Source organism: Vipera ursinii (assembly GCF_947247035.1).
Source record: "Vipera ursinii genome assembly, chromosome: 4".
NCBI lineage: Eukaryota > Metazoa > Chordata > Lepidosauria > Squamata > Viperidae > Vipera > Vipera ursinii.
In genome coordinates, this window is record NC_139514.1 from 8,440,032 (window position 1) to 8,467,966 (window position 27,935).

A 27,935-nucleotide genomic window follows, 5' to 3' on the forward strand; every position below is an offset into this window, starting at 1 on the left:
ATGGCAAAGGAAAAGAAGAAGGATAAGAAGAAAAAAGGGATCTCACAAATATCCAAAGAGCCTAGAACCTATTTTCCAGAAGCTCTATTGGCATTTCAGTACGTATATGTCGTAAAAATTCAAAATTTTTACCTCAGCTCTATTTAGTGAACTGACTACCTATTTGTGGGATAGCAATACTACTATTCTCTATCCAGTTGAACTTACGGAACAGCAGACCTATGGAGGTAATCCTCAATTTACAACTGTAATTGAGCCTGGAATTATATTTGTTAAACTCATGTTTTTGTAAAAAAATTTTCCAGTGGTCATGAAACAAACACTTTGGCCATTAAACAAATGCCATAGTTATTAAACAAATGCAACGGTCCTTAAATGAATATGATGGTCGTTAAGTGAACCGATTCTATCTAATGGGTGTCTTTTTGCCAGATGTTAAAAGTAAATACTAATTATTTACTTTTACAGAATTAAAAAAAAAACAATTTTACTGGCAAAAAAATACTTTCTTCCAGCAAAAGACCATTGTAAAACGCAGGATTTACAATGACCGAATGCAATAAAAAACCATCCCGTTTTCTGCTGTTTTTAAAAACTATCAGAATAACACAGTTGGAGGGGACCTTTAAGGTCTTCTAGTCCAACCCCACTGCGAAATATCGTAATGACTGTGGGATGCTGCAAACAGCCAGACCTGTTGTCAAGCATCCAAAATGTAGTCATGTGACTAGAGGAAGGGTGGGTGGCTGTCAGAACTTTGAATCCCAGTCATAAGTGGTTTTTTTCAGGATCCGTCATAACTTTGAATAGTTGCTAAGTTAACAGTTGTAAGACAAGGACTATCTCTACTTTTTTCAGTTGTTGGTTATTAGGTGACAATTGTAACATGTTCTTATTCATGATTCTTGCCATTCTTCCATGCCTTCTTGCAGAATATTTCATTAAATTTTGTCTTCTCCCATTCAGCATTTTCCAGGATTACTTTATTGTTTGATAGTCAATTACATTTCTGTGCTAAGCTTTCCTTGAGCTGTTAGTGAGAATTCCCCCAGTTATCTTTTGATGTATTTCCATTATTTATCAGTTAGATTTATATCCCACGGTTTCTCCAAGAGCTCGGACTTATGGGTAGAAGGAATTATGTCATGTAAGCTTCCAAAGCAGTCAAAAATAAGAATGACAATTCAAAACCAGGTTTATTATGCAAAGTTTAGTCTAAGACTGTTTTTCCAACCAATGGAACAGAGCGGAAATCTAATTGCAGAAAAGCCAAATTATAAATCAGCAGAATATACAGGAAGATAATAAACTGCTTTGAAGTTAAGAGTAAATATTTTAATTTAGAGAGCCAGCGTGTATGCAACACTTAAGGGGAAGGGGGAATTATAAAATGTAGTTCACACACAGTGATGGAAATTGTTTCTCTTATCCAAAATCACTGGTAGCCTTTACGTAGAGCAGGCAGGAGAAAAAAATGTGCAAAATTTAAACTCTTGACAGTTAAAAATAGAGTTTGCACTTGATATACGGTAGTCACTGGCATTTTTTCATAATGACTTTATTATTTGGTAACAAATAAATCAACCCAAGTTCTGGGAAATATATTCTACAGCAAGGAACGTAAAGGTTTCACATGAACTTGATGGAATTTCACAAGAGACCAAGATAGAGAAATGTAGCCCATTTTTTTACAGCTTTGCCTCTTGGTTGAGGATTACTTTTTGTCTAATTATTTTCACAGCCTGAAAAAGTTTGAAAATTATTTTTCTAAAATATTTTGTCTCGCTGTCCAAGAGACTCAACAGGCATAGACTGTTGACCTGTAAATAAATAAGCAGAGTCAAAGGTTCAACTGAATAACCATTGAACCCGGTTAGATTTAGCTCCAGTCTGGACTGTGTTAAATTTATTCCCTGGCTGACCACTTGGTTAACTAATGTTACTCCTCCGTGATCATTTCAAGTCCTAGACCTAGATGGTACACACAAAGCAGGGCCCTGCTAGGAACTACATCTCAGTTGCCATTGCTGGCCACTGGGTTAATTAATTCTGTCCCCTCCATGATGAAACTCCAGATCCATGATCAAACTCAAAACTTCATGATCACTCCAAGTCCTAGAGTGTACACACAAAACAAGGCCCTACTAGGACCTACATCTCAGTTGCCACATGTGGACTTAAATTTCCGGAATTTCTTAGCCTTTCTGGGAGTTGAAGTCCACAAGACTTAAAGTTGTCAAATTTGGGGACCCCTGCTTTAATACACTGAGGAGTGAAAAAGCGGCAGAAAACAGTTCTTCCCACAACTGTCCACTTTGGGGGTGCATTGTTGTTTTATCTTATTTTTTCCTCATTCTGCATAAAACTCCCAAGAAATGGGATAGGGACTGCTAGCTGTCAGCTTCTTTGGGATATAATAATGGGAAAAATCTGCAAAAATATTTGATTAAATGCTTGATTAAATCATCACTAAATGTGTGCTTCCAGCTCATGGAGATTAATCAGTTGGCAGAAAAGGTGGTTTGCAAAGTATGTGGCAATGCAAATAACCTCATTTGTGTCACTTAATTTCATTTGCATTATGCAAATGGTAAGCATTGTGGTAAAATGATCACAAAAATTGGGATTTCGGTCTGTCAACATTCAACATTCATCGAATCCAGGTTTCACTGTAGTCCTTTAAATAAAACCCCAAGCAAGGAATTCAAATGTTCGACCTGTTTCTCCCACTTGTATTCTATGTTTGCTTGCAAAGAGAGCTTACGTTTTCTGAAAGCGTGACATCTTATTTTTGTCTTTCATTACCTTCAGAATTCAGATTAAGGAAGAGGTCATTGATCAGCTTCTCGGTGAAATCAAGCAATTGGAAGCAGAGAATGAGAGAAGCAAAGAAAGAGTAAGCAAGCAAATAAATCTCCTTGAGGTTCAGGACAGTGGTGGGATTCAGATATGTGAACAACCGGTTCTCTGTGTGGATGCCGCTTCCGGAAGTCCATTCTGGGCCTGGGCAACAAAAAATTAGTTACTGGTTCTGCCGAAGTGGTGCAAACCGGCTGAATCCCACCACTGGTTCAGGATGGACCCTGTGTTAGTTACAAAACACCTGTTTGTAATATAGAACAGGGGTCCCCAACCTCCGGTCTGTGGACCAGTACCGGGCCGCGGCGTGCCAGCAACCGGCCTGCAGAAACAAGCCAAGCCCCATCCGCGAGATGCAGGTAGCACACAAAACCACACAAAAACCTCTCTCCACGGAACCGGTCCCCGGTGCTCAAAAGGTTGGGGGCCTCTGATATAGAACTGAGGATCAGTTCCTCACATACCTGCTTTTAAATGTCTAAATAACTGCTTCTGAGAAGCAGCAATGGCTCCAGGTTTGTAAAGGTGGAGAGATTGGAAATGCTCTGGATTGATTGATTGATTGATTGATTGATTGATTGATTGATGTGCCATCAAATCAAGGTTAACCCCAAAGTGTTTTTTTCAAAAGGCAACTGGACTTTCTTAGTGCTTTCTTTGAATACTTTTTGCTTCTCATCCAAGAAGCTTTTTCAGTTCCTCAGGCTGGCTGGGGAATTCTGGGAGTTGAAGTTCACAGGTATTGCCAAGGTTGGACATCCCTTCTCTAGAGCAGGGCTTTTCAACCAGTGGTACGGGTACCACCTGTAGTACATAGGCACCTGGCAGGTGGTACGCAACCATGTTAGAAAAGTGGTAGCGGGGGAGGGGAATGAGCTGAACCGGTGGCAGCACCACACAAGCCTGAGCGAGAGACGGCTGGAGCTGCAGGGCTGTCAGGGCTCAGCGGAAGCACCAGGATCAGCGCCAGGCTCCAGCTGGAGCTCAGCACTGGTCCTGGTGCTTCGGAGCCCAGATCAGCTGGAATGTTGCAGCATCTCCAGGGTCTTGTGATTTACATTCAGATGCTTGGCAACTGATTCATATTTATGACGGTCACAGTGTTCCAGGGTCATGTGAAGTGACCAAAACCTGCTGCAACCACCCAGCAGACGGGGGGGGATAAAAACCAAACACCCCCACCCCACCCCCACTGCCAATCTTCAACAGAAATGCTTACAACAATGAAAACGTTGGACAGGAGGAGGAGCATCGCCAGGCAGGCAGGTGTCTTGCTCGGCTGTGGCTTGGGGGGGCACTTTTTTCAGTGCCGTTGTAACTTCAAACAGTCACTAAGCGAACTGTTGTAAGTCGAGGACTACCTGTACTTCATCACTTTTTTCTTTTCTTTTTTTTTGGTCATCAAGTTTTTGACACCTTGTTAGGTGACTGGTGGTACTCGGATGTTGCCATATCCTAAAAGTGGTACAATGGGTGACAAGGTTGAAAAGCCCTGACCTAGACTTCCTCCGAATGCATTTGTGCAAAACAGTTGGACAAAATGGGAGCAAACCTTGACAGATGGCTAAATCTGCTGATCTAGCTCTTGGTAAAGTCTTGCCCTCCTTCCCAATGCCTTCCCACACGGGGCAGAGCAATTGGCAGATGTTTTGCTGCCAGATGGTGATATTTGCTAGGTGGGGAGGGCTGCCAAGAATCCACCAATCCCTGTCCTTAAATTACCTTGTCCAGCAAAACTGAGATGGCACAATTCCCCTGCATGGTGTCTTTGGCAGGTTAGGGATCACAAATGAGGAGAGGAATTGTCTAGCTTAGTGAGTAGCACAACTTCAGTTGGTGGCATGTGTCTCCCACACATAACCGCTCGAGATGAGGTTAGCCCCATCTCTGTCAGCCTTACAAAAGGCCTTTACAAAATGTTTTTTCCCCCCTTGGAGATCCCAGAGCAGGGCTCTTCAAAATTAGCCCTTTTATGACTTGTGGACTTCAACTCCCAGGATTCCTCAGCCTGGCTAAGCAATTCTGGGAGTTGAAGTCCACAAGTCATAAAAGGGCCAAGTTTGAAGACCCCTGTCTAGAGAACCTGCAAGGTGATTGCAAGACATGGAGTTTCGTTCGTTCTCCAAGTTTCCTGAGTCTTACCCACTTACTTTGTTTATTTATTTTGATTGTTTTCAAATTATTATGGAGGTTTCAACTATCTAAGGCAGGGGTCTTCAATCTTGGCCCTTTTATGACTTCAACGCTTGGCTGAGGAATTCTGGGAGTTGAAGTCCACAAGTCATAAAAGGGCCAAGTTTGAAGACCCCTGATCTAAGGTCACGTCTTTGTGAGATGGGTGGCTCTATTTTGTTGTTTAGGTGCTAAATCACATCCGACTCTTTGCAATTCTATGGAGCATTGCTTGCCAGGCCCCCCCTGACCTCTACTGTCTCCCAGAATATAGCCCAAGGGTCGCAATGTCCTGGGGTCACGTGATCCCCATTTGTGACCTTCTGACAAGCAAAGTCAATGAGGAAGCCAGATTCATTCAACAGACGTACTCCTAACTTAACAACTGCAGTGGTTGTGGCAGGAAAGGTCGTCAGTTGAGGCAAAGCTTACTTAACAACTGTCTTGGCTAGCAATGGAAATGTTGAGCTCAGTTGTGGTCGTAAATAGAGGACTTACCTGGAACTGAATGAGAGGCAAGCATAAATCTAAAAACTAAGATAGTTGGTAAGGTGAAGTGGTTAAGAGGAGAATTTTCTTGAGGTGGGAAAAAAATGAAACTTTGATTTTGGGTCTTACCAATTAGATAGACTTGATACTATTGAAATGGCTTGTTTACCGTATATTATTTTGTATAAAAATAATATAAAAACATGAGGTTTGAAGTTGATATTCTATTGCACCGAAGGAAGTCAGAAGTCAATGTCTTTTTTACTTTTTTTCTCCCTTACCTCACTTCTCTACTCCCTTTTCCCTCCCCCATCTTTTCCGCTATTTACTTTTGTATTTTCATTGTGTCGCATGTTATAAGCCAGACATGTCAAACACAAGGCCCGGGGGCTGGATCCGGCCCATGAAGTGGTTTCATGCGGCCCACAAAGCCATCCTGGAAACAGTGAGGGAACAGCCCCCACTGCCTTGGCCCTGGCCCAGAGACCCCCCTTCTGCCAGAGACCCTCAGATCTGTCCCACTCCTGCCCAGGCCCCCATAGGCACCCTTGATGCGAACGATGTAGAGCTGGCCACGCCCACCCAGTAGGCCATACGCACTCTAGCCACGCCCACCCAGTAGGCCACGCCCACCCTGGCCACACCCACCCGGCCCCCTGAGGGCAACCGCAGTGCTGATGCGGCCCTCAATGAAATTGAGTTTGACACCCCTGTTATAAGCTAATAAAACTTTTTGATCAACAAAAGTGGAGAATGTTCAGATTTTAGTCTACCTTCAGCCGCATAAATTCAGCCTGGCTAAGCAATTCTGGGAGTTGAAGTCCACAAGTCATAAAAGGGCCAAGTTTGAAGACCCCTGTCTAGAGAACCTGCAAGGTGATTGCAAGACATGGAGTTTCGTTCGTTCTCCAAGTTTCCTGAGTCTTACCCACTTACTTTGTTTATTTATTTTGATTGTTTTCAAATTATTATGGAGGTTTCAACTATCTAAGGCAGGGGTCTTCAATCTTGGCCCTTTTATGACTTCAACGCTTGGCTGAGGAATTCTGGGAGTTGAAGTCCACAAGTCATAAAAGGGCCAAGTTTGAAGACCCCTGATCTAAGGTCACGTCTTTGTTAGATGGGTGGCTCTATTTTGTTGTTTAGGTGCTAAATCACATCCGACTCTTTGCAATTCTATGGAGCATTGCTTGCCAGGCCCCCCCTGACCTCTACTGTCTCCCAGAATATAGCCCAAATCCATGTTCGTTGCATCAGTGACAATATTGGGTGGCTATAAAAATAAAACTAGATAAATAAATAAAAGTTATGTTCATCCTGTGTAAAGAAGCAGTGACATATCGTGTGGGGTAGGGCTGGAGTTGAGCTGCAACTTACTGATTAAAATACTTCTGCACCGAGGCAAAATAATCAAACAGGTGTTCCGTGGGGTCCTTGATGCTCTCTGAAGATGGGGTTTTCTTGCACATCTTTCATTACCCAACTAGGTAACATCATCAGTGCTAGAAGGGAGTGGGTTTGCAGAAAGAAGGAGGAGGAGGAGGAAGAGGAGGAGGAGGAGGAGGAAGAGGAGGACTGTGGGGTTCTTGATGCTGTCTGAATTTGTTGGCTTTCTTGTAGATGTTTCATTACCAAACCAGGTAACATCATCAGTGCCAGAAGGGAGTGAAGTTTGCTTTTACAGTAGTCTGTTGTCCTAAGCTCTTGGGTTTTCTCTGTTTATTTATTTATTTTTATTGATTTTAGATAGTTATGGAATTTTTGGTGTTGGATGGCCCATGTGTGAGAAAGGTGGCCATATAAATACTGTCCGCTAAATAGATAAATAGATAAAGCAGAAATAGAAATCCATTATTTCCATCGGAATCATCAAGTGGACAGTGAACCTTGTTCCAAATCGCTTTTGAGGCTGGATGGTTATGCTTGCCACACGCCTGAATAAGTTTCGCAAGCTTGGCTTTTTCAAACCATCCAAAGTACGCCTTCTCTACCCCACCACCAGAATCAGCAACTCAAATTTGAACAGATTGAACACATCCGAGCTCTACTAACGAAGCTGAAAGAACAGGAGAAGGAGCTTGAAAATATAGAAATTGTTACCCGGGATGACGTTGAGAAAGCAATGATGGCCAAATGGCAGTACATCAAGGATCAGGAGAAACTTATTAGAGGTGAGTTGTGCTTCTCGAGGGACGAAGAACAAGGGTCATTTCTGGAGGGACTTAAGGATTTTTTCCCCCACAGGATGTTCCTGAGTGGCTGCTTTGATGCTGATGGGGAAAAAATTTGGGACAGGTGTACAGGTAGCCCTCGACTTTCAACCATTCGTTTGTTGACCGTTCAAAGTTACAATGAACTGGGGGGGGGAAGGGAATTATGACCGTTTTCACACTTATGACCGTTGCACCATTGCCATGGTCACTTGATCAAAATTTGGATGCTTGACAGCTGGCCAGAATTTATGAGGGTCGCAATGTCCTGGGGTCACGTAATCCCCATTTGTGACCTTCTGACAAGCAAAGTCAATGAGGAAGCCAGATTCATTCAACAGACGTTCTCCTAACTTAACAACTGCAGTGGTTGTGGCAGGAAAGGTCGTCAGTTGAGGCAAAGCTTACTTAACAACTGTCTTGGCTAGCAATGGAAATGTTGAGCTCAGTTGTGGTCGTAAATAGAGGACTTACCTGGACCTGAATGAGAGGCAAGCATAAATCTAAACACTAAGATAGTTGGTAAGGTGAAGTGGTTAAGAGGAGAATTTTCTTGCGGTGGAAAAAAAATGAAACTTTGATTTTGGGTCTTACCAATTAGATAGACTTGATGCTATTGAAATGGCTTGTTTATATTATTTTGTATAAAAATAATATAAAAACTTGAGGTTTGAAGTTGATATTCTATTGCACCGAAGGAAGTCAGAAGTCAATGTCTTTTTTTTTCTTTTTTTCTCCCTTACCTCACTTCTCTACTCCCTTTTCCCTCCCCCATCTTTTCCGCTATTTACTTTTGTATTTTCATTGTATCGCATGTTATAAGCCAGACATGTCAAACACAAGGCCCGGGGGCCGGATCCGGCCCGTGAAGTGGTTTCATGCGGCCTGCGAAGCCATCCTGGAAACAGTGAGGGAACGGCCCCCACTGCCTTGGCCCTGGCCCAGAGACCCTCCTCCTGCCAGAGACCCTCAGATCTGTCCCACTCCTGCCCAGGCCCCCATAGGCACCCTTAATGCCAACGATGTAGAGCTGGCCACGCCCACCCAGTAAGCCATATGCACTCTAGCCACGCCCACCCAGTAGGCCACGCCTACCCTGGCCACACCCACCCGGCCCCCTGAGGGCAACCGCAGTGCTGATGCGGCCCTCAATGAAATTGAGTTTGACACCCCTGTTATAAGCTAATAAAACTTTTTGATCAACAAAAGTGGAGAATGTTCAGATTTTAGTCTACCTTCAGCCGCATAAATTCACTAGATGACTTGGGGCTACTTATTCTTCTCAGTTTATCTCACAGAGCAGGCATCTCCAGTCACGGCCACTTTAAGACTTGTGGACTTCAACTCCCAGAATTTGTCCTGCTGGCTGAGGATTTCTGGGAATTGAAATTCATGAAGAGGTTAGGTTTGGAGACCCCTGTCATAGAGCTATGTCTTCTGAGAAAAATGGGAACAGAAAATGCCTGGATGCTGCCTTAAGCTTCTGAGGAACAAGCAGGATCTAAATATAAAAGTAAAAATAAAAACAAAACCACTTCACTTGTGAAGGAAGTCATGGTACTTGTGATGTTAATTGTTTTGGGAAGTCGGTACATTGAGGTCTAGTATAAATACAGGTCTCCCTGTATTTATCAATAGTTCTGTGAAGCAATCACTGTTATTAATACTATGTTGTTGTTAGCTGCGAAGTCGTGTCTGACCCATTGCGACCCCATGGACAACGTTCCTCCAGGCCTTCCTGTCCTCTACCATCTTCTGGAGTCCATTTAAGCTCACGCCTACTGCTTCAGTGACTCCATCCAGCCACCTCATTCTCTGTCGTCCCCTTCTTCTCTTGCCCTCAATCTTTCCCAGCATGAGGCTCTTCTCCAGTGTATTAATACTATAACTGTACTGAAAATGATGCCTTGTTGCCTTCCACTAGATACGCGTTTACAGATACATTATGTTGAACAGAAACTTATCCAAAAACAAACTGAAATAGACTACTGGACTGCCTACAAGAATGTGGGAAGCACCGAACACTCAAATCAGATTCAGTTCTTGGAAGAGGATATTAAAAAGTTGAAGGAAGATCTTGACGAAATGACAGGTAAGGGTCTGTTAGAGGCCTGCTAAGAAGTTGGTTTCAAGCTACCACCATGCCAATGGAGTTTCTTAGTCATCCAGGTCATGGCTATCCCAAAAGTGCTTTTTCAAAAGGCAACGGGAGTTTCTTTGTTTTCTTGAAGACATTTCACTTCTCCTCCTAGAAGCCTCCTCAGTTCTGACTGAGTGGGTGGGGAATGGAAGGATTTATATTCTTTGCAGTCATCTGGTCATTAGCACTCTGAAGGTCAGCTGTCAGCTCTCCGACAGTCATTGAGGCCCACTGGAGGTTTATCTTTGAAGATAGCAAAGTCCACGTTCTAGACAGAGAGGACCACTGGTTTGAAAGAGGGGTAAAAGAAGCCATGTATATTAAAACTGAGGAGCTCTCTATCAATAGAGGGGGAGGGATATGGCACCACCTATTCTGCTTACCACATAGTCCTTTCAGCAATTCCGAGAAGGTTCCACACCCATTTGCACTCAACGATTCTTAGAGAGCTAATGACCCAACTTCAAAGTGCTAACAACCAGATGACTGCAAGGGATATAAATCCTTCCATTCCCCACCATTCAGTCAGAACCGAAGAAGCTTCTTGGATGAGAAACGAAACTTCTTCAAGCACAAAAACAAAGGAAGTCCAGTTGACTTTCGAAAAAGCCCCTTTAGGACAAGCTATCACCATCATCCCATTTCTGTTGATTCTCTTTAATTCCGAGCTGGAGTAAAATGTAGGCAGAGTGAATTGTCATGTTCATCTCAATCGAATTACACATCCAATTTCTGAGGTAGGCATCGGGTGGTGATACTTACATACCTGCAATTGTAGCAAACAGGGCTGTGTAAAACTTCCTCATAGCTGCCATGTGGTCTTAAGAGGAGGCTACTTTGAGAAGCTCCAAAGCGCTCCTGGAATTGTCTTCATTCCAAATAGAATTTGATACACCTAATAGCCTTGGGACCACTAGTTTATACCCTACAGACATGGAGGAGAGAGTTTTTGCATGTTTAAATTTATACGCCACTTTTTTCTTCAGCAGTAAAAGATGACATACATTCATCAAACATCCTTCTTCAGTTTTCTCCCCTCAAGAACAACCCAACAGAGCAGGTGGGGCTGAGAAAAAGAGTGATGATTGGCACTCTTGAGCAGGCCATTCATATTCTGTTAGTCCCACAGCACAAAGGGTGGAATCCAACAAAAGTAGGAGGGAGTAAACAGTTGGTGGCCAGATTTATGGATGACATCAAATGATTCAAGCTGATGCAAGTTTATTCATTTATTTATGTCATTCAACATAAATGGAGGCAACTCTAGACAGGTTGCAATCATTAAAATCAACACAAAATAATTAAAACAACAAATGGTAACATTACTTTAAAATTGTCAGAGATGGGGAAGGTAGTGAGCAAGGAAGGTAGCACAGGGGGAGATGGGGCCTCATCTTAATCTGTTAACCTCGTCCAGAATGATGCACCCCTGTTGCGTTGCAGAAAGGGTTAGCAAAATCCTTTCATTGTCTCCGAAGGGAGCAAGTAATCCTTATAAAGGCAGATACATTTTATGAGAGCAAACCAGACTTCCTTACTAGCACTGATGATATTAGCTAGTTTAGTAATGAAATGTGTGCAAGAAAACAACCAAGCTCAGAGAGCACCAAGGACTCCACGGTTCAACCCTGAGCTACAAATATTTTCTATAGATACACTTTGAAGTACACCAGTCCCAAGCATACTTGAGGAAAAGGAATCCCGACTAATATTTATTTAATTAATTAATTCATATGCTGTCCATCTCACGGTCGAATGCCTCTGGGGAGCTCCTGGGAACAACATGGACGTGAGGCAGAAGGGATCCCAGGATAGAAGTGAATTGCTTAGAGAAAGCAGCAAGATAGCAGGAGCTGCTGGGAAAAATATTATTTCAGCCCAGTATAGAATCATTTATTAAATACAGGTGAGAAAGAACAACCCGGTTAAGGACCTTTCTTGCTGGAAATCAGAAGTGGCCAGCCTTTGCATGGTAGGTTATGAGAAACCCACGTATGTGTTCAGAGAAGGGCAACAAAGATAGCAATAGCAATAGCACTTAGACTTACATAGCACTCCATAGTGCTTTACAGCAATGGTTTTTTTTTAATATATTGCCCCCATCAATCTGCGCCCTCATTTTACCCACCTCGGAAGGATGGAAGGCTGAGTCAACCTTGAGCCAGTCAAAATCGAACTGCTGGCAGCTGGCAGAGTTAACCTGCAATACAGCTTTCTAACCACTGCGCCACCAAGGCAAGATGATAATGGGTCTGGAGGCTAAATTGTACGATGAACGGTTGAGGGAGCTAAGTATGTCTAGCCTATCAAAAGAGAAGGATTAGTGTGGATATAATAAGTGTCTCCTAGTACTTGAGGAGCTGTCACAGAGAAGAGAGGAGTGACTTATTCTCCAAAGCACCAGAGAGCAGGACACGAAGTAACGGGTGGAAAATCATTAAAGAGAGATCAAACCTAGAAGTAAGGAGAAACTTCCTCACAGTGAGAACAATTAATCGGTGGAACGGCTTGCCTCAGAAGTTGTGGGTGCTCCATCAGTGGAGGTTTACAAGAAGAGATTGGACAGCCTTAAGCAGAGAGCTGGGTTAGAAGACTTCCTTTCCAACTCTATGATTCTATGTTCTGTGTACTGTACCGAAATTCTGGATTGGGCACTATGCCCTTAGGATATTCTCCTGTCTCTTGTTTTCATACTTTTTATAAAGCCTCCAAGTGTCCATAGGAAATCTAGGGAGCCGACAGCCCCAGGAAGCTGTCTGGCTCCCATGTCCTTTTGATCCAAGGCCAATTCTGGTTAAGTCTGATAAGTCAAGGTCCATTCAGGAGACTTTCTATTCCTTGCCCGAATTTGCTACTGTCTAGTCCCCTGTGGTCCTGTCAGGGAATTGCACAGCAGTTGCCCTAAATGAAGCCAGAGACACTGACACAAATTTGTAGTTTTTTGTAAATAAATATATTGTAACGTTTATAGTTACAGCCGGCAAGATAGTCAGGAACACAGGAATATCATGAGGTAAATCGAACAGCATACAGAGCACACAGAAGAAAAAGGCGGGAAAAAAGGGAAACTCCCCCTTTACACTCACAGCAACCAATCATAGCCTAGATTGCCTCATGCAGGAGCCAGCACTCTCCAACCAATCAACTACCACTGTGTGTCCTGCCCCTTTGTACACTCCACTGTTCCAGTTTTATATCCTAACAGATCCTCATCCCGCTTATTTCTGTATTGCCAGTTGGCCGATTCAGTGTAATGTCAAGTGTGGAGTCAAGAAGTTCCTATTCTTAATTATTTCCAGATGTTAAGTTGGAGAAACTTGGGACAGATGGAACCACAGGGCTGAATCAACAAAGTGTCTTCCAGATGTTTCAGGAGCCTGTATTCCTCTTGGCCGCGCTGGTGGGAAACTCTGGGAACAGCAGAAAGAAAACATCTGGAAACACTAGTTGAAGAAAGCTTTGTGTATTGGCCAAAAAAGCAAAAATAATGCACTTCATTTCTATAGAGAGACTGTACAACCATTGCTCAAGTAATACTGAATTAATTATATGGTAACCCAAAGTTGAGAGAAACCAGAATTGCTGTCTTTAATTCTGGAATAATTTACATTCTGGATGGCATCTTAGAAAGGCTTGACCGTACATCTTTTTTATGTATGTTCCATCCTCTAACCACCCTCTTCTCCCTTTAAGAATTTTTTAGAATTTCTTTGGAAGAAGCAAAGGATAGAATTGACAAAAACACTTTGAGACAGATGGAGTTAAAGAAAGAATGGGCCACTGAGGTATGTTTGATTTTGCTATTCCAGATGCTCAGAGGCATCTCCTGATCTGGTTTTTCAGAGTTAGCTCGTGCCTGGTACATTGGAAATTTCCCAGAATGCCCCAGTCACACTGATGAATTCTGGGACTTCAAATTCAACACAGGAGGGAGAAATTAGGTAGAAAAGGATGGCATACAGAAGCTTCGACTTATGACTGATCACTTAGCAACTATTCACTGTTACAATGGACTCAAAAAAAGATACTTATGACCTGTCCTCAAAGTTACAATTACCACACCGTGCCTGCAGTCACACAATCACATTCCAGCCACTTAGCAAAACAATTCTTCTTAGCAGTTCTTTTATCCTCTTAGTTTACATATTATGTTTAGCTTCAGTAAACCTGGTAGGAGAGAGGCATGCTTATCTATAGTGCAAAAATCAGGAGGAATCAAGTACATTTGATAAAATTTTGTTGATAGTCATATAAAACAGATGCAACATAAAAACTTGTGTCTTTTACGACACAAGTTTGTTACCTGGAAAAGGTACTTCTAAATTCCTTTTCAGTAGCTGATGTTGTTTAATGTACTGTGGATAGTACATTAGGTACATTATTCTAATCTAGAACATTATACGGTAATGCTTTTATACAAGTAGTTCTCTACTTACAACTGTTCAAAATTAAACGGACCTCTCCCCCAGTTCTAAAGCTTCAACATCTGATCCTCCCATAGTTATTTGATCATATTTCTGGTGCTTAGTAATCACATTTTATGATGGTTTTGCCAGAGACTGATATTTACTTTGTGGGTTCAGCAAAACCAGTCCAGAACAAACATTGGTTTGCTTGATGACTGCATTGTTTACTTAATGACTGCAACAAGCACCTCACAACCTCAGTGTTTGCTTAACAACCACTATAAAAATAGTTGTAAAATCAGGTTGGTCATGTGGGTGACCCAATTTATGACCATCATGATTTATGACGATGATGGGCAGGCTCCATTACACTCATAAGTTGAGGATTCACCTGTATTACATGTCATTAGCTGCTAAATTAATAGGTGTAGAAAAACAAACCTGACATAGTGGTGTGGCATTTCTGATATGTGCCTGTGGCATCCTGCCTTAAATTTTCTATCTTGTTTCTATCAACGCAAATATTACAGTTTTGATTTTGGTGTAATTATTTTCGCAGAATGCCGTTAAACACATTGACAAGATCAGCCGCAGAGAGATTAAAGAATACGAATGGCTAAAAGAAGAAGTAAGTTGATTTCTGCAGGACAGAAAACGAATGGAAAGCAGATCCATTGGTCACCAGGAGGTTGCATGGTTGTAGAAAGAGGCATGGTGACCTAATCCTAACCCTAAATGGAATTTTCCTCCAATGGGATTTTCCCACGTATTTTACCAGGAAACATAGATAGGGCAGGCTAAAAAAGACAGTGCCCTCCTAACCATATCCAAGCACCCTGAATTTGTTGGCGATGTTCATTTTGCTCTCCGAGCTCATGCTGACCTAACCCTAACCCTAAGTGAAATTTTCCTCCAATGGGATTTTCCCATGTATTTTAGCAGGAAACATAGATAGTTCAGGCTAGAAAACTCAGTGCCCTCCTAACCATACCCAAGCACTCTGAATTTGTTGACGATATCCATATTGCTCTCAGAATTCATGGTGACCTAACCCTAACCCTAAGTGAAATTTTCCTCCAATGAGATTTTCCCATGTATTTTAGCAGGAAACAGATAGTTCAGGCTGGAAAACTCAGTGCCCTCCTAACCATACCCAAGCACTCTGAATTTGTTGATGATATCCATATTGCTATCTGAGTTCATGGGGATCTAATCCTAACCCTAAGTGGTATTTTCCTCCAATGGGATTTTCCCATGTATTTTACCAGGAAACATAGATAGTTCAGGCTGGAAAATTCAGTGCCCTCCTAACCATACCCAAGCATTCCAAATTTGTTGGCAGTGTCCATTTTGCTCTTCGAGTTCATGGTGACCTTACCCTAACCCTAAGTGGAATTTTCCTCGAATGGGATTTTTCCATGTATTTTACCAGGAAACGTAGCTTAGGCAGGTTAGAAAAATCAATTGCCTCCTAAACAAACCCAAACACTCTGAATTTGTTGGCGATGTCCATTTTGCTCTCAGAGTTCATGGTGACCTAACCATAACCCTAAGTGGAATTTTCCTGCAATGGGATTTTTCCATGTATTTTACCAGGAAACATAGATAGGGCAGGCTAAGAAAGTTAGTGTCCTCCTAACCATACCCAGTAGGGATGTGGTGGCTCAGTGGGTTAGGACGCTGAGCTTGTTGACCAGAAGGTCGACAGTTTGGCAGTTCAAATCCCGAGTGCCGCGTAACAGAGTGAGCGCCTGTTACTCGTCCCAGCTTCTGCCAAACTAGCAGTTTGAAAGCATGTAAAAATGCAAGTAGAAAAATAGGGACCACTCAGGTGGGAAGGTAACAGCATTCCGTGCGCCTTTGGCGTCTAGTCATACCGGCCACATGACCACGGAGACGTCCTCGGACAAGCGCTGGCTCTTCGGCTTTGAAACGGAGATGAGCACTGGCCCCTAGAGTCGGAAATGACTAGCACGCATGTGCAGGGGAACCTTTAACTTTACTTAACCATACCCAAGCACTCCAAATTTGTTGGCGATGTCCATTTTCCTCTCTGAGTTCATGGTGACCTAACCCTAGCCCTAAGTGGAATTTTCCTCCAATGGGATTTTCCCATGTATTTTATCAGGAAACATAGATAGGGCAGCATGGAAAAGTAAGTGCCCTCCGAACCATACCAAAGCACTGCTATCCCCCCTCATCTTTCTCTTCATTAAACTAGACATACCCAATTCCAGCAACCGTTTCCTTGTATGTTTTAGACTCCAGTCCCCTAATCTCAGGGCTTTTGGCTTTCAAGAAAATTATATGGATGTGTTCATGGAGTTCCCAAGAAATTAATTCAAGAGACTCTTTACCTTTTGAAACATCCTGGCCCCGCCTAATGGCTCTACTACAGGGGCCCTTACAATAGCAGCATCTGGATTGTTGAACATTCAGTCTAGCAACATGTAAACATAATCAGTACTGTGGTTTTGGCTCCTAAGAGGAAAAAGCAGGAGGAGGGGGGGGGGGCTACGGCCTCCACTTTTCTCCAGCATCCATCACTTGAGGCAGCCACATCCCACCTCCTGATGCTGGCCAAGATCCCAGCATTTCCAGCTATAAAGAGTCTTTGGCAGACCTACTTACTGTACATACATTCCCATTGGGGGGCAGGGGGGGGGGAAAAAGCAGTATGAATGCAGAGTGCAGAAGAAGAAGGAAGCCAAAGCAATTAAGGCAGGAGGCAGGCAAAGACACAGAAAACTAAATTAGCAGACTAAAATCAAGTTGACTTCAACGCAATTCCCCATATCTGACTTGATCGTAAAAACCAGTCTGACTTCTGCTTATGTCCATACGCCTCTTAATACAGTGTCTTTTTTTTTGTTGTTAATTAGATTTCTCCCTACGGGTTGTTGTTAGCTGCAAAGTCGTGTCCGACCCATCGCGACCCTATGGACAACGTTCCTCCAGGCCTTCCTGTCCTCTCCCATCTCCTGGAGTCCATTTAAGCTCACGCCTACTGCTTCAGTGACTCCATCCAGCCACCTCATTCTCTGTCGTCCCCTTCTTCTCTTGCCCTCAACCTTTCCCAGCATGAGGCTCTTCTCCAGTGAGTCCTTCTTCTCAATAGGTGGCCAAAGTATTTGAGTTTCCGCTTCAGGATCTGGCCTTCTAAAGAGCAGTCGGGGTTGATCTCCTCTAGGACTGACCGGTTTGATCGCCTTGCAGTCCAAGGGACTCGCAGGAGTCTTCTCCAGCACCATAGTTCAAAGGCCTCAATTCTTTGGCGCTCAGCCTTTCTTATGGTCCAGCTTTCACTGCCATACACCCGTTCATTTCCTGACTGCTCAAAGGTAAAATGGCCCTGAAAAAAGTGAGTTCTCTGACCACTTTTCAGATTTGCGACTGTTGCAGTGTCCCCGGGGTCATGTGATCAAAATTCAGACACTTGGCAAGTGGTGCATATTTATGAGGGTCAGCAGTTTCCCAGAGTCATGTGATCACGATCCTACAACAAGCGATGTCAATGGGGAAGCCAGATTCACTTAACAACCGTGTGACTGTAACTTTTTTTTGTGGATAAGATCATCTTTATTGTCATTTTTTACTGTGGGCACAACGGCCCACATCAAAAACGAAATTTAGTTGCCGGCTCTCAAAGTGAAACACATACGGGACACACACCTAAAACATACTACAAACAACATATGCATAGACCCACACCCCTACATATACAGAACAATAAAATATTATAATATTATAAAATATTATATACTGTTCATCTTGAATATATAACGGAAGGAGGAAGCCTCAGAGTTCACAAGGTTAATGCTGTATGGAATGAAACTATGGTTGACCAACCAACTTTTTATTATATAAGTTTTTTTAATTAATTTTCTCATATTACATTCACATATTGGAAAAGCAATGTGGTGGCTGGGTACAATAATTCCATTACAAATTGAATATCATCCATACCGATCTCAAAATTTGACCGTAACTAATTCTCTCTCTTTCCCCCTTAATATGTACGTGTGTCTTTCAGAAACCAATAAAATTCTTACTCTATCAATCAATCAAGCAAAAAAACCCAAAACTTTCTAATATTCACCAATAATCTTCAATTTATGCACATCTTAATTAATTTAACATTCAAACTTTTAGACAATCAGGGACCTAATAAGTTTTTCTTAATTTTCCATTGATATTTTAATTTTAACGTTGATCGTTATCCTTCTGTGCGACTAACTTAACAACTGCAGCGATTCACTTAACCACTGTGGCAAGAAAGGACAAAATTCACTTAACAACTGGCTTGCTTAGCAACAGGAATTTTGTGGTCGTAAATTGAAGACTCCCTGTACTGATCACGTGCTGCAATGGCGTGAAAAGTGGTCATGAGTTGCTTTTTGGGGGGGGCGCTGTAACTTAGAACGGTCATTAAATGAACTGTTGTAAGTTGAGGGTTATCTGTATTGGCAAAAAACTGTATTGCTCACACGGTTTTTAAGTAACGTATTCCCACTGCCTCTAACTTTCACTTGCCTTTCACAAGGTGAGCAGATGTTTGCTGTTATACTCAACTATTTTTGCTTCTTTTGACAAATATTCAGTCCTTGGATGTGACCATACTTTCCACATTTCTAAAATTAAACAGTCATGGAGACATCCCACCTCCTTGTTTAGTGTCGGAGCATTCAGCCAAGAGTTCCCGTGATCTTCACATGTTTTTCCTGGTTTCTTCATGCTTTTTCTACATTCAGCAAACAACCTTCAACTCCACCTTTGGAACGAAACATTCCGCAGTGTCATTTTGGAGAGGGAAAAATGAGCAAACTGCTTTGGTTAAGTCCCTGTGTAACTTGTTAGAACTTCAGAATTCGGTTTCCTATTTTATGGCAGGTTGAAGCTTATCGAAAGGAAGTGAGTGGTTTAGAAGAAGCCATCCATAAAATGGAGACGGAAAATATATATCTCATCAATAAACTGTTTGAGCGGAGATTGCAATTTCTTAAAGTACCCAGGTAAAAAAAAAACAAGCTTCCAAGTATGATATAACTTTGGCTTGCTTAACCAGGTTGTTGACAGCAGTTGAATGCGATGAATTTTAGCGATTTGTTTATGAATTTTTGATTCATTTCCCCCCCCCCCCCTCTTTTAGTGCAGCATGCTGGACAAACTCAGTCCACTTAGTTGGGTGTGGGAGTAAAGAAACGTGACTAAGCGTGTAAACCGGTTAAAACAGGGGTAGGCAACCTTGTCTCTTTTATGACTCATGGACTTCAACTCCCAGAATTCCTGAGCCAGCTGGCTCAGGAATTCTGGGAGTTGAAGTCCACGAGTCATAAAAGAGCCAAGGTTGCCTACCCCTGGGTTAAAACAATAGTTGTATCTGTGAGCACAGCCATGCAATTTCAGCTTCTTCCTGCAAAAATATTTTCTTTACATTACAGGTGGTCCTCAACCTACGACCATAATTGAGCCCAAAATTTCTGTCGATAAGCGAGACAGTTGATAAGTGAGTTTCGTCCCATTTTGTGACCTTTTCTTGCCGCAGCTGTTAAGTGAAGCACTGCAGTTGTTAAGTTAGTAAGATTTCCTTGTCAGAAGGTCGCAAATGGGGTTCACATGACTCTGGGACACTGCAACCGTCATAAATATGAGTCAGTTGCCAAGCGTCCAAATTTTGATCACATGACCATGGGGATGCTGCAGTGGTGATAAGTTGAAAAAAAACGGTCATAAGTCACTTTTTTCACTGCTGCTGTAACTTCGGTCACTAAATGAACTGTTGTAAGTTGAGGACTACCTGTGCTTGTTTTTTTTTAAAAAAATCCATAAAACCCTTGTAAGATACGAGAAGAATGTTTTAAAATGATCGTTATTTGTGCAACCAGGCATAAGCCAATAATTGGCTAATTTTTTTTCTGGCTGTGGAACTCTCCACCTTTATTTTTATTTTTTTCCTTTAACCTCCATCTCATCCCAGTGATCAGGAAGGTGAGCCCAACCTCTTTAGTTGTTTCCTGCCCCCTTTTTCCAAAGGTAACTTTTGAAAAACAACTAAAAAGATCTTGGGAGAATCTCCAGATAATTTGAATCTAACTCACACAATCCCCAGTTGTCCTGACAAATTTTGGGATGTTTATCATAATCATAATAGTAAAGTTGGGAGGGATCTTAGAGGTCATCTAGTCCAACCCCCTGCTCAGGCAGGAAACCCTATAGTACCATTTCAGACAAATGGCTGTAAAGAATGTAAAGAAATATGTGCTTGAAAACCTCTGGAAAGTGCAGGTTTCTGCAATATATAAAGAGAAATGTGAATGCTTTTTGGTTAGTAATCCTTGAATTTGTACTTTTTCTGGGCAGAATGTAGCTTTTGTAACTCTCCACCTCGGTGTGCGTTTCATTGATGAAACACCGCATTCTGGGGACAACAGAATAGCACAACAAGAAACTTGTCACTCTTTTGCTATTATTAACTAAATGGAATTCAGGACAGGGATTGGATATTTGTCTGAAATGGAGTCTCCCTTTTTTTTTCAAATTCCATTTATATCCCGCCCTTCTCCGAAGACTCAGGGCGGCTTACAAGGTTAGCAGTAGCCTTCATTCTATGTATATGCCTGCTTATTAGGGCTTTCACACACACCCCAAGTGGCATTATTACAAAGTCAGCTTATTGCCCCCAACAATCTGGGTCCTCATTTTACCTACCTGGGAAGGATGGAAGGCTGAGTCAACCTTGAGCCTGGTGGGATGCGAACCTGTACTAATTGCAGGCAGCTGGTGTTACTTAAGGAGGCATTAGCCCACTGCTCCACCAAGGCTCGCCATTGTTTTCCTTGTGCAAAGCTACAGCTTCCTTACACAGAGACCCAGACCGCAACTCTTTTGTATTCTTGATAGCAATAGCAATAACCCCTTAGACTTACATACCGCTTCATAGTGCTTTACAGCCCTCTCTAAGCAGTTTACAGAGTCAGATTATTGCCCCCCCCCCGACAATCTGGCTCCTCATTTTACCAACCTCAAAAGGATGAATGGCTGAGTCAACCTGAGAATCGAACTGCTGGCAGTCGGCAGAATTAGCCTGCATTCTGAGCCATCACAGCTCTGATACCTGTGTAGTAAACTTACCATGCCTTATTTCCCACTCTAATCTGTGCTTCGGGGAGTGGATTGCTTTTTATCACCAATCAGGCAATTTGCAGAGAAGGGAGGCAAATGAATGCATTCAGTCTAGGGTTGTTATTATTATTATTATTATTATTATTATTATTATTATTATTATTATTATTATTATTATTATTTTGACACTTCAGAGTCAGGTGTTTGGGTTTGTTTGTTTTTTTTTGACCTTGTGACTTCTGGAACTAGTTCCTGCAGTTTTCTTGGCAAGGTTTTTTTTTTTTGAAAGTGGTTTGCCATTGCCTGCATCTTAGGGCTGAAAGAGAGGGACTGGCCCAAGGTCATCTACTATAGCTGGTTTCATGCCTAAAGTGGAACTAGAACTCACTCTTTCAGTTTCTAGCTAGATGCCTTCAGCACAAACACTCTCGCCATTGTTTTCCAGTGGGTTACCATTATGTGTTTTGGTGCTATTTTTGCTGTTTTGCATTTTCCAGGAAGTTGTTTCTTACCCAAGGAGCTGGCTTGCAGTTTCCTGGAGAAAGCACGGATCAAGAAGGAGGTTTGTGTTGTTGTTGTTGTTGTTGTTGTTGTTATCAGAATCAGATTGACCTGCCTATGCCTTGAAGCTTTGAATTATGAAAGCAAGGCACTTGAAGTAGTAATGGTGAATTTGGGGGACGAAGCGGCCATCATCTTCCACACCGTATTTTATTTATTTATATACTATATTTTTACTTATATCCTGCCTGTATTATTTTTTGTAAGTAACCTCAAGACAGTAAATCCTCCTCTCTTCTCCTGTTTTCCCTACAACAACCACCTTGCGAGGTGGGCTGGGCTGAGAGAGAGGGATGGGCTCAAAGTCACCCAGCTGGCATTCATGCCTAAGACGAGACTAGAACTCACCCTCTCCTGGTGATTGACCCAAATTCACCCAGCAGAATTTCATGCCCAAGGAGGGACTAGAACTCGTCGTCTCCGGGAGATTGGCCCAAAGTCATCCAACTGGCTTTCATGCATAAGTCAGGACTAGAATTCGCGATCTCCTGATTTCTAGCCAGGTGCCCGAACCACTAGACCGGCAGCTAACAGATAGGTACAGAATTCCCATTCTTGGCTTGAAATTAGGGTGGGGCTTACCAAAGTGGCCAACATCAACCTGCAAGGGTTGACGGGACTATCTCTCTGTTGCGGTTTTTATTAATATTATTCATAGTATTATTAGTTAAAGTAGTATTTATTAAATTATTCTCATGTAATAAATGTTTGGGGGTTGCTGAAGAATCTGAACCTATGAGCTTAGAGCAGGGGTAGGCAACCTTGGCTCTTTTATGACTCGTGGACTTCAACTCCCAGAATTCCTGAGCCAGCATGGGGGAAACTTTGGCCCCTTCGTGACTTGTGGACTTCAACTCCCAGAATTCCTGAGCCAGCATGGGGGAACTATGGCCCCTTTGTGACTTGTGGACTTCAACTCCCAGAATTCTTGAGCCAGCATGGGGGAACTATGGCCCCTTCATGACTTGTGGACTTCAACTCCCAGAATTCCTGAGCCAGCATGGCTCAGCATGGAAACCTCTCACTTTTCCCTCAGCATGGCTGGCTCAGGAATTCTGGGAGTTGAAGTCCATGAGTCATAAAAGAGCCAAGGTTGTCTACCCCTGAGCTTGAGTTTGGGAACCCCTGAGTTAGGGAGATGTGGACAAAGGGCCATTCAAAGCACGGCTCATGTCCTATTATATTGTACCCTCCATCAGGATTCACAAACTCATTTTGTAATCCCTTAGCTGACAAAATAGCCAGCAAATTCTGACCTCTTTTCATGTACAGCTGTTACTATTGGTTCAGTATAATACTGTTTCTTTGAACGTATCTATATTGTCTGCAAAAATTAGGCAGTCTTTGGCTGTTCCTCAATTATCTCATCGTTAACGGTAATAGAGCATGCTATTATGTTTTGGATTGCTTTGTTTTAATGTTTTAATTTTTAACGATAATAAAAGATTTATGGATTGAGATGCATTTTCTTATACGCACTCTCACTTTTGGCAACTTATGCACAAGACTGAGTACTGTTCCTTCTTTTCCCACTAACCACGGGGAGGATAAGAAACATTTGCAATATCTAAAGGCCTGTCCTGATTGCCAAACTTGCAAACATACCTCTTGCTCCCAGCTTCAGAAATGAAGGGGAAGACTTTTTTGGGTATCGGGACATATGCAGAGAACTTGGCTCAATAGTAGCAACTGTGTGAGAGAGAAAATAATAATAATAATAATAATAATAATAATAATAATAATAATAATAATAATAATAATAATAATAATAATAAGAAGAAGAAGAAGAAGAAGAAGAAGAAGAAGAAGAAGAAGAAGAAGAAGAAGAAGAAGAAGAAGAAGAAGAAGAAGAAGAAGAAGTTGGAAGGGACCTTGGAGGTCACCTAGTCCAACCCCCTGCTCAGGCAGGAAACCCTATACTATTTCAGACAAATGGCTGTCCAGTCTCTTCTTAAAAACTTCCGGTGTTGGAGCATTCACCACTTCTGGAGGCAGGTTGTTCCACTGGTTAATTGTTCTAACTGTCAGGAAATTTCTCCTTAGTTCTAGGTTGCTTCTCTCCTTGACTAGTTTCCATCCGTTGCTTCTTGTCCTGCTTTCAGGTGCTTTGGAGAATAGCTTGACTCCCTCTTCTTTGTGGCAGCCCCTGAGATATTGGAACACTGCTATCATGTCACCCCTCACCCTTCTCTAGGACCTTGGAGTCCTAGTGCAGGCATCCCCAAATCCCAGGCCGCGGCCTAGTACTGGGCCATGGCCTACTTGGAACAGGGCCATGCAAGAGGTCGGACGGTGTGTGTGTTTGTGTGCATGGGCAGACAACTCCACTTGCTCTTCTCTCTTGCATGAGTGGAGCTGCACGTGCATGTGTGCGTGCCGGGACATCATTCACGTGACCCAGTTCCCCTCTTTCCCTCCCCCCCCCAAGCCGGGCCACCCAGCCATAAGGATCCTAGTGGACAATCATGTAAATATGAGGTAACAATGTGTGGTGGCGGCAGCCAAAAAAGCCAACACAGTGCTAGGCTGCATTAACAGGGGGATAGAATCAAGATCGCGTGAAGTACTAATACCACTTTACAATGCCTTGGTAAGGCCACACTTGGAATGCAGCATCCAGTTTTGCTCACCACGATGTAAAAAAAGATGTTCAGACTCTAGAAAGAGTCCAGAGAAGAGCAACAAAGATGATTAGGGGACTGGAGGCTAAAACATATAGGGAACGGTTGCTGGAATTGGGCATGTCTAGTTTGATGAAGAGAAGGACAAGGGGAGACATGATAGCAGTCTAAGGGTTGCTGCAAAGAAATGGTGGTTAACTTATTCTCCAAAGCACCAGAAGGCAAAACAGGAAACAATGGATGGAAACTAATCAAGGAGAGAAGCAACCTAGAATTAAGGAGAAACTTCCTGACAGGAACAATTATTCATTGGGACGGCTTGCCTTCAGACGTTGTGGGTGCCGCATCACTGGAGACTTTTAAGAAGAGACTGGACAGTCACTAGTCTGAAAGGGTAGGACTAGAAGACCTCCCAAATCCCTTTCAGCTCTGTCATTCTATGTTCTATATGTCTTCTGTGACGCAATGCAAAATTGAGCATGAAGAATAAAAACAAAAATAATTCCTCATTTATTTTATGGCAGAGAAAGATGGGATGTCAGCAACAGAGCTAGTTATTTCTGTGGATCCGCAGTCAAGCAAGGAGAGAAGGGAACTGGAGAAGGAGTCGATGGATGAGTTTGAGGTGGTTTATTTGCGGGAAATGTCAGAGAATCAGTTTCTACCTCCTCTGCTGTATGAAGACACAAATGACTTCAAGGTAAAGATTTATCTTTTTTATTTTAATTCCATTTATATCCCGCTCTTCTCCGAAGACTCAGGGCGGCTTACAAGCTTAGCAGTAGCCTTCATTTTATGTATATACCTGCTTATTAGGGCTTTCACACGCACCCCAAGCGGCATTATTACAAAGTCAGCTTATTGCCCCCAACAATCTGGGTCCTCATTTTACCTACCTGGGAAGGATGGAAGGCTGAGTCAACCTTGAGCCTGGTGGGATGCGAACCTGCACTAATTGCAGGCAGCTGGTGTTACTTAAGGAGGCATTAGCCCTCTGCTCCACCAAGGCTCTAATCTTCCCCCTCGAAGATACAGCGGTGGTGGAACAGGAGACGTAGACGGGTTGAGAATTATGTAAGTTGTCTATCCCTGTTGGATAGACTTACCTCCAGACGTTAGGAAAGCTCCAACCCTGGAAGTTTTTAAAGAAAAGATGGGACAGCCATTTGTCTGAAATGGCATGGGGTTTCCTGCCTGAGCAGAGGGTTGGACTAGAAGACCTCCAAGGTCCCTTCCCACATTCTTTTATTCTCTTATTCCAGATGACATTGGATTGGGATTAATAAGAACTTCACCATGCATGTGGTTGCAGATGCAAGTCCAGTGACATTGACTCTTCATCCCAAGGCCCGAGGAGCAGTGTTTTTCAACTTTGGCCCCTTTAAGGTGGATGGACTTCAACTCCCAGCCTGCAGGATGACTGGGGGAATTCTGGGAGTTGAAGTCCACTCATCTTAAAGTGGCCAACTTTGAAAAACATGACATTAGATCTGAGCCTAGGATGTTGGCAAGGGGCAACTGCCCTCCAGGCCAAGCTAGGTGGTCTTCTCTTCCCATAAAAAGCCTACAACTTAATTTGCTTACATACTAGAGCTTAAAACAAACAGCAAAAGAAATTAGCCTCTCTTACAAGGAACATCTGTCTCCTACCTCCTCTTTTATTTTTCCAAGAATGCTTTAAGGCAGGGCTCTTCAAACTTGGCAACTTTAAGACTTGTGGACATCAACTCCCAGAATTCCTCAGCAACTGGCTGAGGAATTCTGGGAGTTGACGTCCACAAGTCTTAAAGTTGCCAAGTTTGAAGAGCCCTGCTTTAAGGCAACTTAGCTTAATCAGGGCTGACTCAGCTACATCCTTCATCCTTCCTGGAGTGTCTGGTTCCTTGAAATATACAGGTAGTCCTCGACTTATGACCACAATCGAGCCCAAAATTTCTCTTGTCAAGGGAAACATTTGTGAAGTGAGTTTTTGCCCCATTTTACGACCTGTCCTGCCACAGTTGTTAACTGAATCACTGCAGCTGATTACGTTATTTAGTTACCCGGTTGTCAAGTCAATCTGGTTTCCCCAGAGACTTTGCTTGTCAGGAGGTCGCAATAGGCGATCATGTGACCCTGGGACACGGCAACCGTCAACCAGCTGCCAAGTGTCTGAATTTTGATCACGTGACCATGCGGGATGCTCCAAGGGTGAAAAATGGTCATAAGTCACATTTTTTTCAGGGCTGTTGTAACTTTGGTGACTAAATGAACGGTTGTAAGTCGAGAACGACCTGTATTTCCCCAATCCTTACTCGGCTTTCGAACCTTTATGTAAGTTACTAATGACAGCCATTCTCTTTTTATAGAATACTTTTATTATCCATATTATCTGCATGCATGGGGCATATGCATGTACAGTAGTGGCCAAAATTGTGGAAACCCTTTGGGAAAAGTGTACAGTAGAAATGCCACCTTTGGTTAAGTTTCCACCAATTTTTCTTCTAATTTCTTTATAACCGTAGCCTCGTTCACTTAATAATACTATTTTACATCGCTTTCTGGGCTACCAGTCAACTCTTTGCACCATTACTTTAATTTTATTACGTTTTACAAGCTCACTCAATGAAAGAACCCAAAAAAACCCAACCAACTTGATAGCGATCACATAACACACACTGACAAATGTCCTCCTCTCGGCTTCAATTCACGACATCAATAACTGAATCCTACTGTGATCTGATTGGCTCATTGCCGAAACAAGATGACACCCAATTGGCTCTCTAAACACTCGTGCTCATTGGCTACAATCAGATGAAGGAAAGCTACCTGATACCAACCTAAGCAAGTCGTGCTTCCTTTTTCTGGTTATTTGGCTATAACTTTTCATAGAATACAGTACAGATAATTGAACAAACAGTTTGGCATTACCTTCTTGATTAAATTATCTTTCCATCAATATATAATTTTATGGTACTACTCCAAAAAAAAAAGTGGTAGCCATCAAACCTCAAAAATACACTTTTTCCCAAAAGGCTTCCAGAATTTTGGCCACTACTGCAAGTGTAAAGGATGGGTCCAGGGGCAAATGGGAGTTATTCAAAGGTATTTACCCCCAAATAATACCATCCTCTTTTGCTCTGAATCAAGGAATATAAGGAGCTGGGTCCTTTGGATGTGAAATTAATGTGCGCCGTGGGGCAGAAGATGCCAATTCATGAAGACATCAAAGAAATGCCCAGCAAAGCTCAGTTGGAAGAGAGGTACGACCCAAACAAGGCTGCACAGCACATTACCTACCGTATGATCAAATCTGTATTCCCGTAAAAGAAGACAAAGGGGAAGATCCTTTCAGAGTTTTGGAGTGTCTAAGATT

At 42.6% G+C, this 27,935-nt stretch overlaps 1 protein-coding gene across 1 annotated transcript; it reads left to right on the plus strand.

Moving 5' to 3' along the window:
- Positions 1-27,886, plus strand: CCDC83 (coiled-coil domain containing 83; the record flags this gene model as incomplete). The annotated part of the gene is given in 11 exon segments (XM_083362163.1): positions 1-98; positions 2,812-2,896; positions 7,523-7,691; positions 9,655-9,822; positions 13,564-13,655; positions 14,836-14,904; positions 19,167-19,288; positions 21,896-21,956; positions 21,958-21,963; positions 25,107-25,280; positions 27,710-27,886. Coding segments are annotated over 11 exon segments (1,221 nt in total).
- Positions 27,887-27,935: the final 49 nt, after the last annotated feature.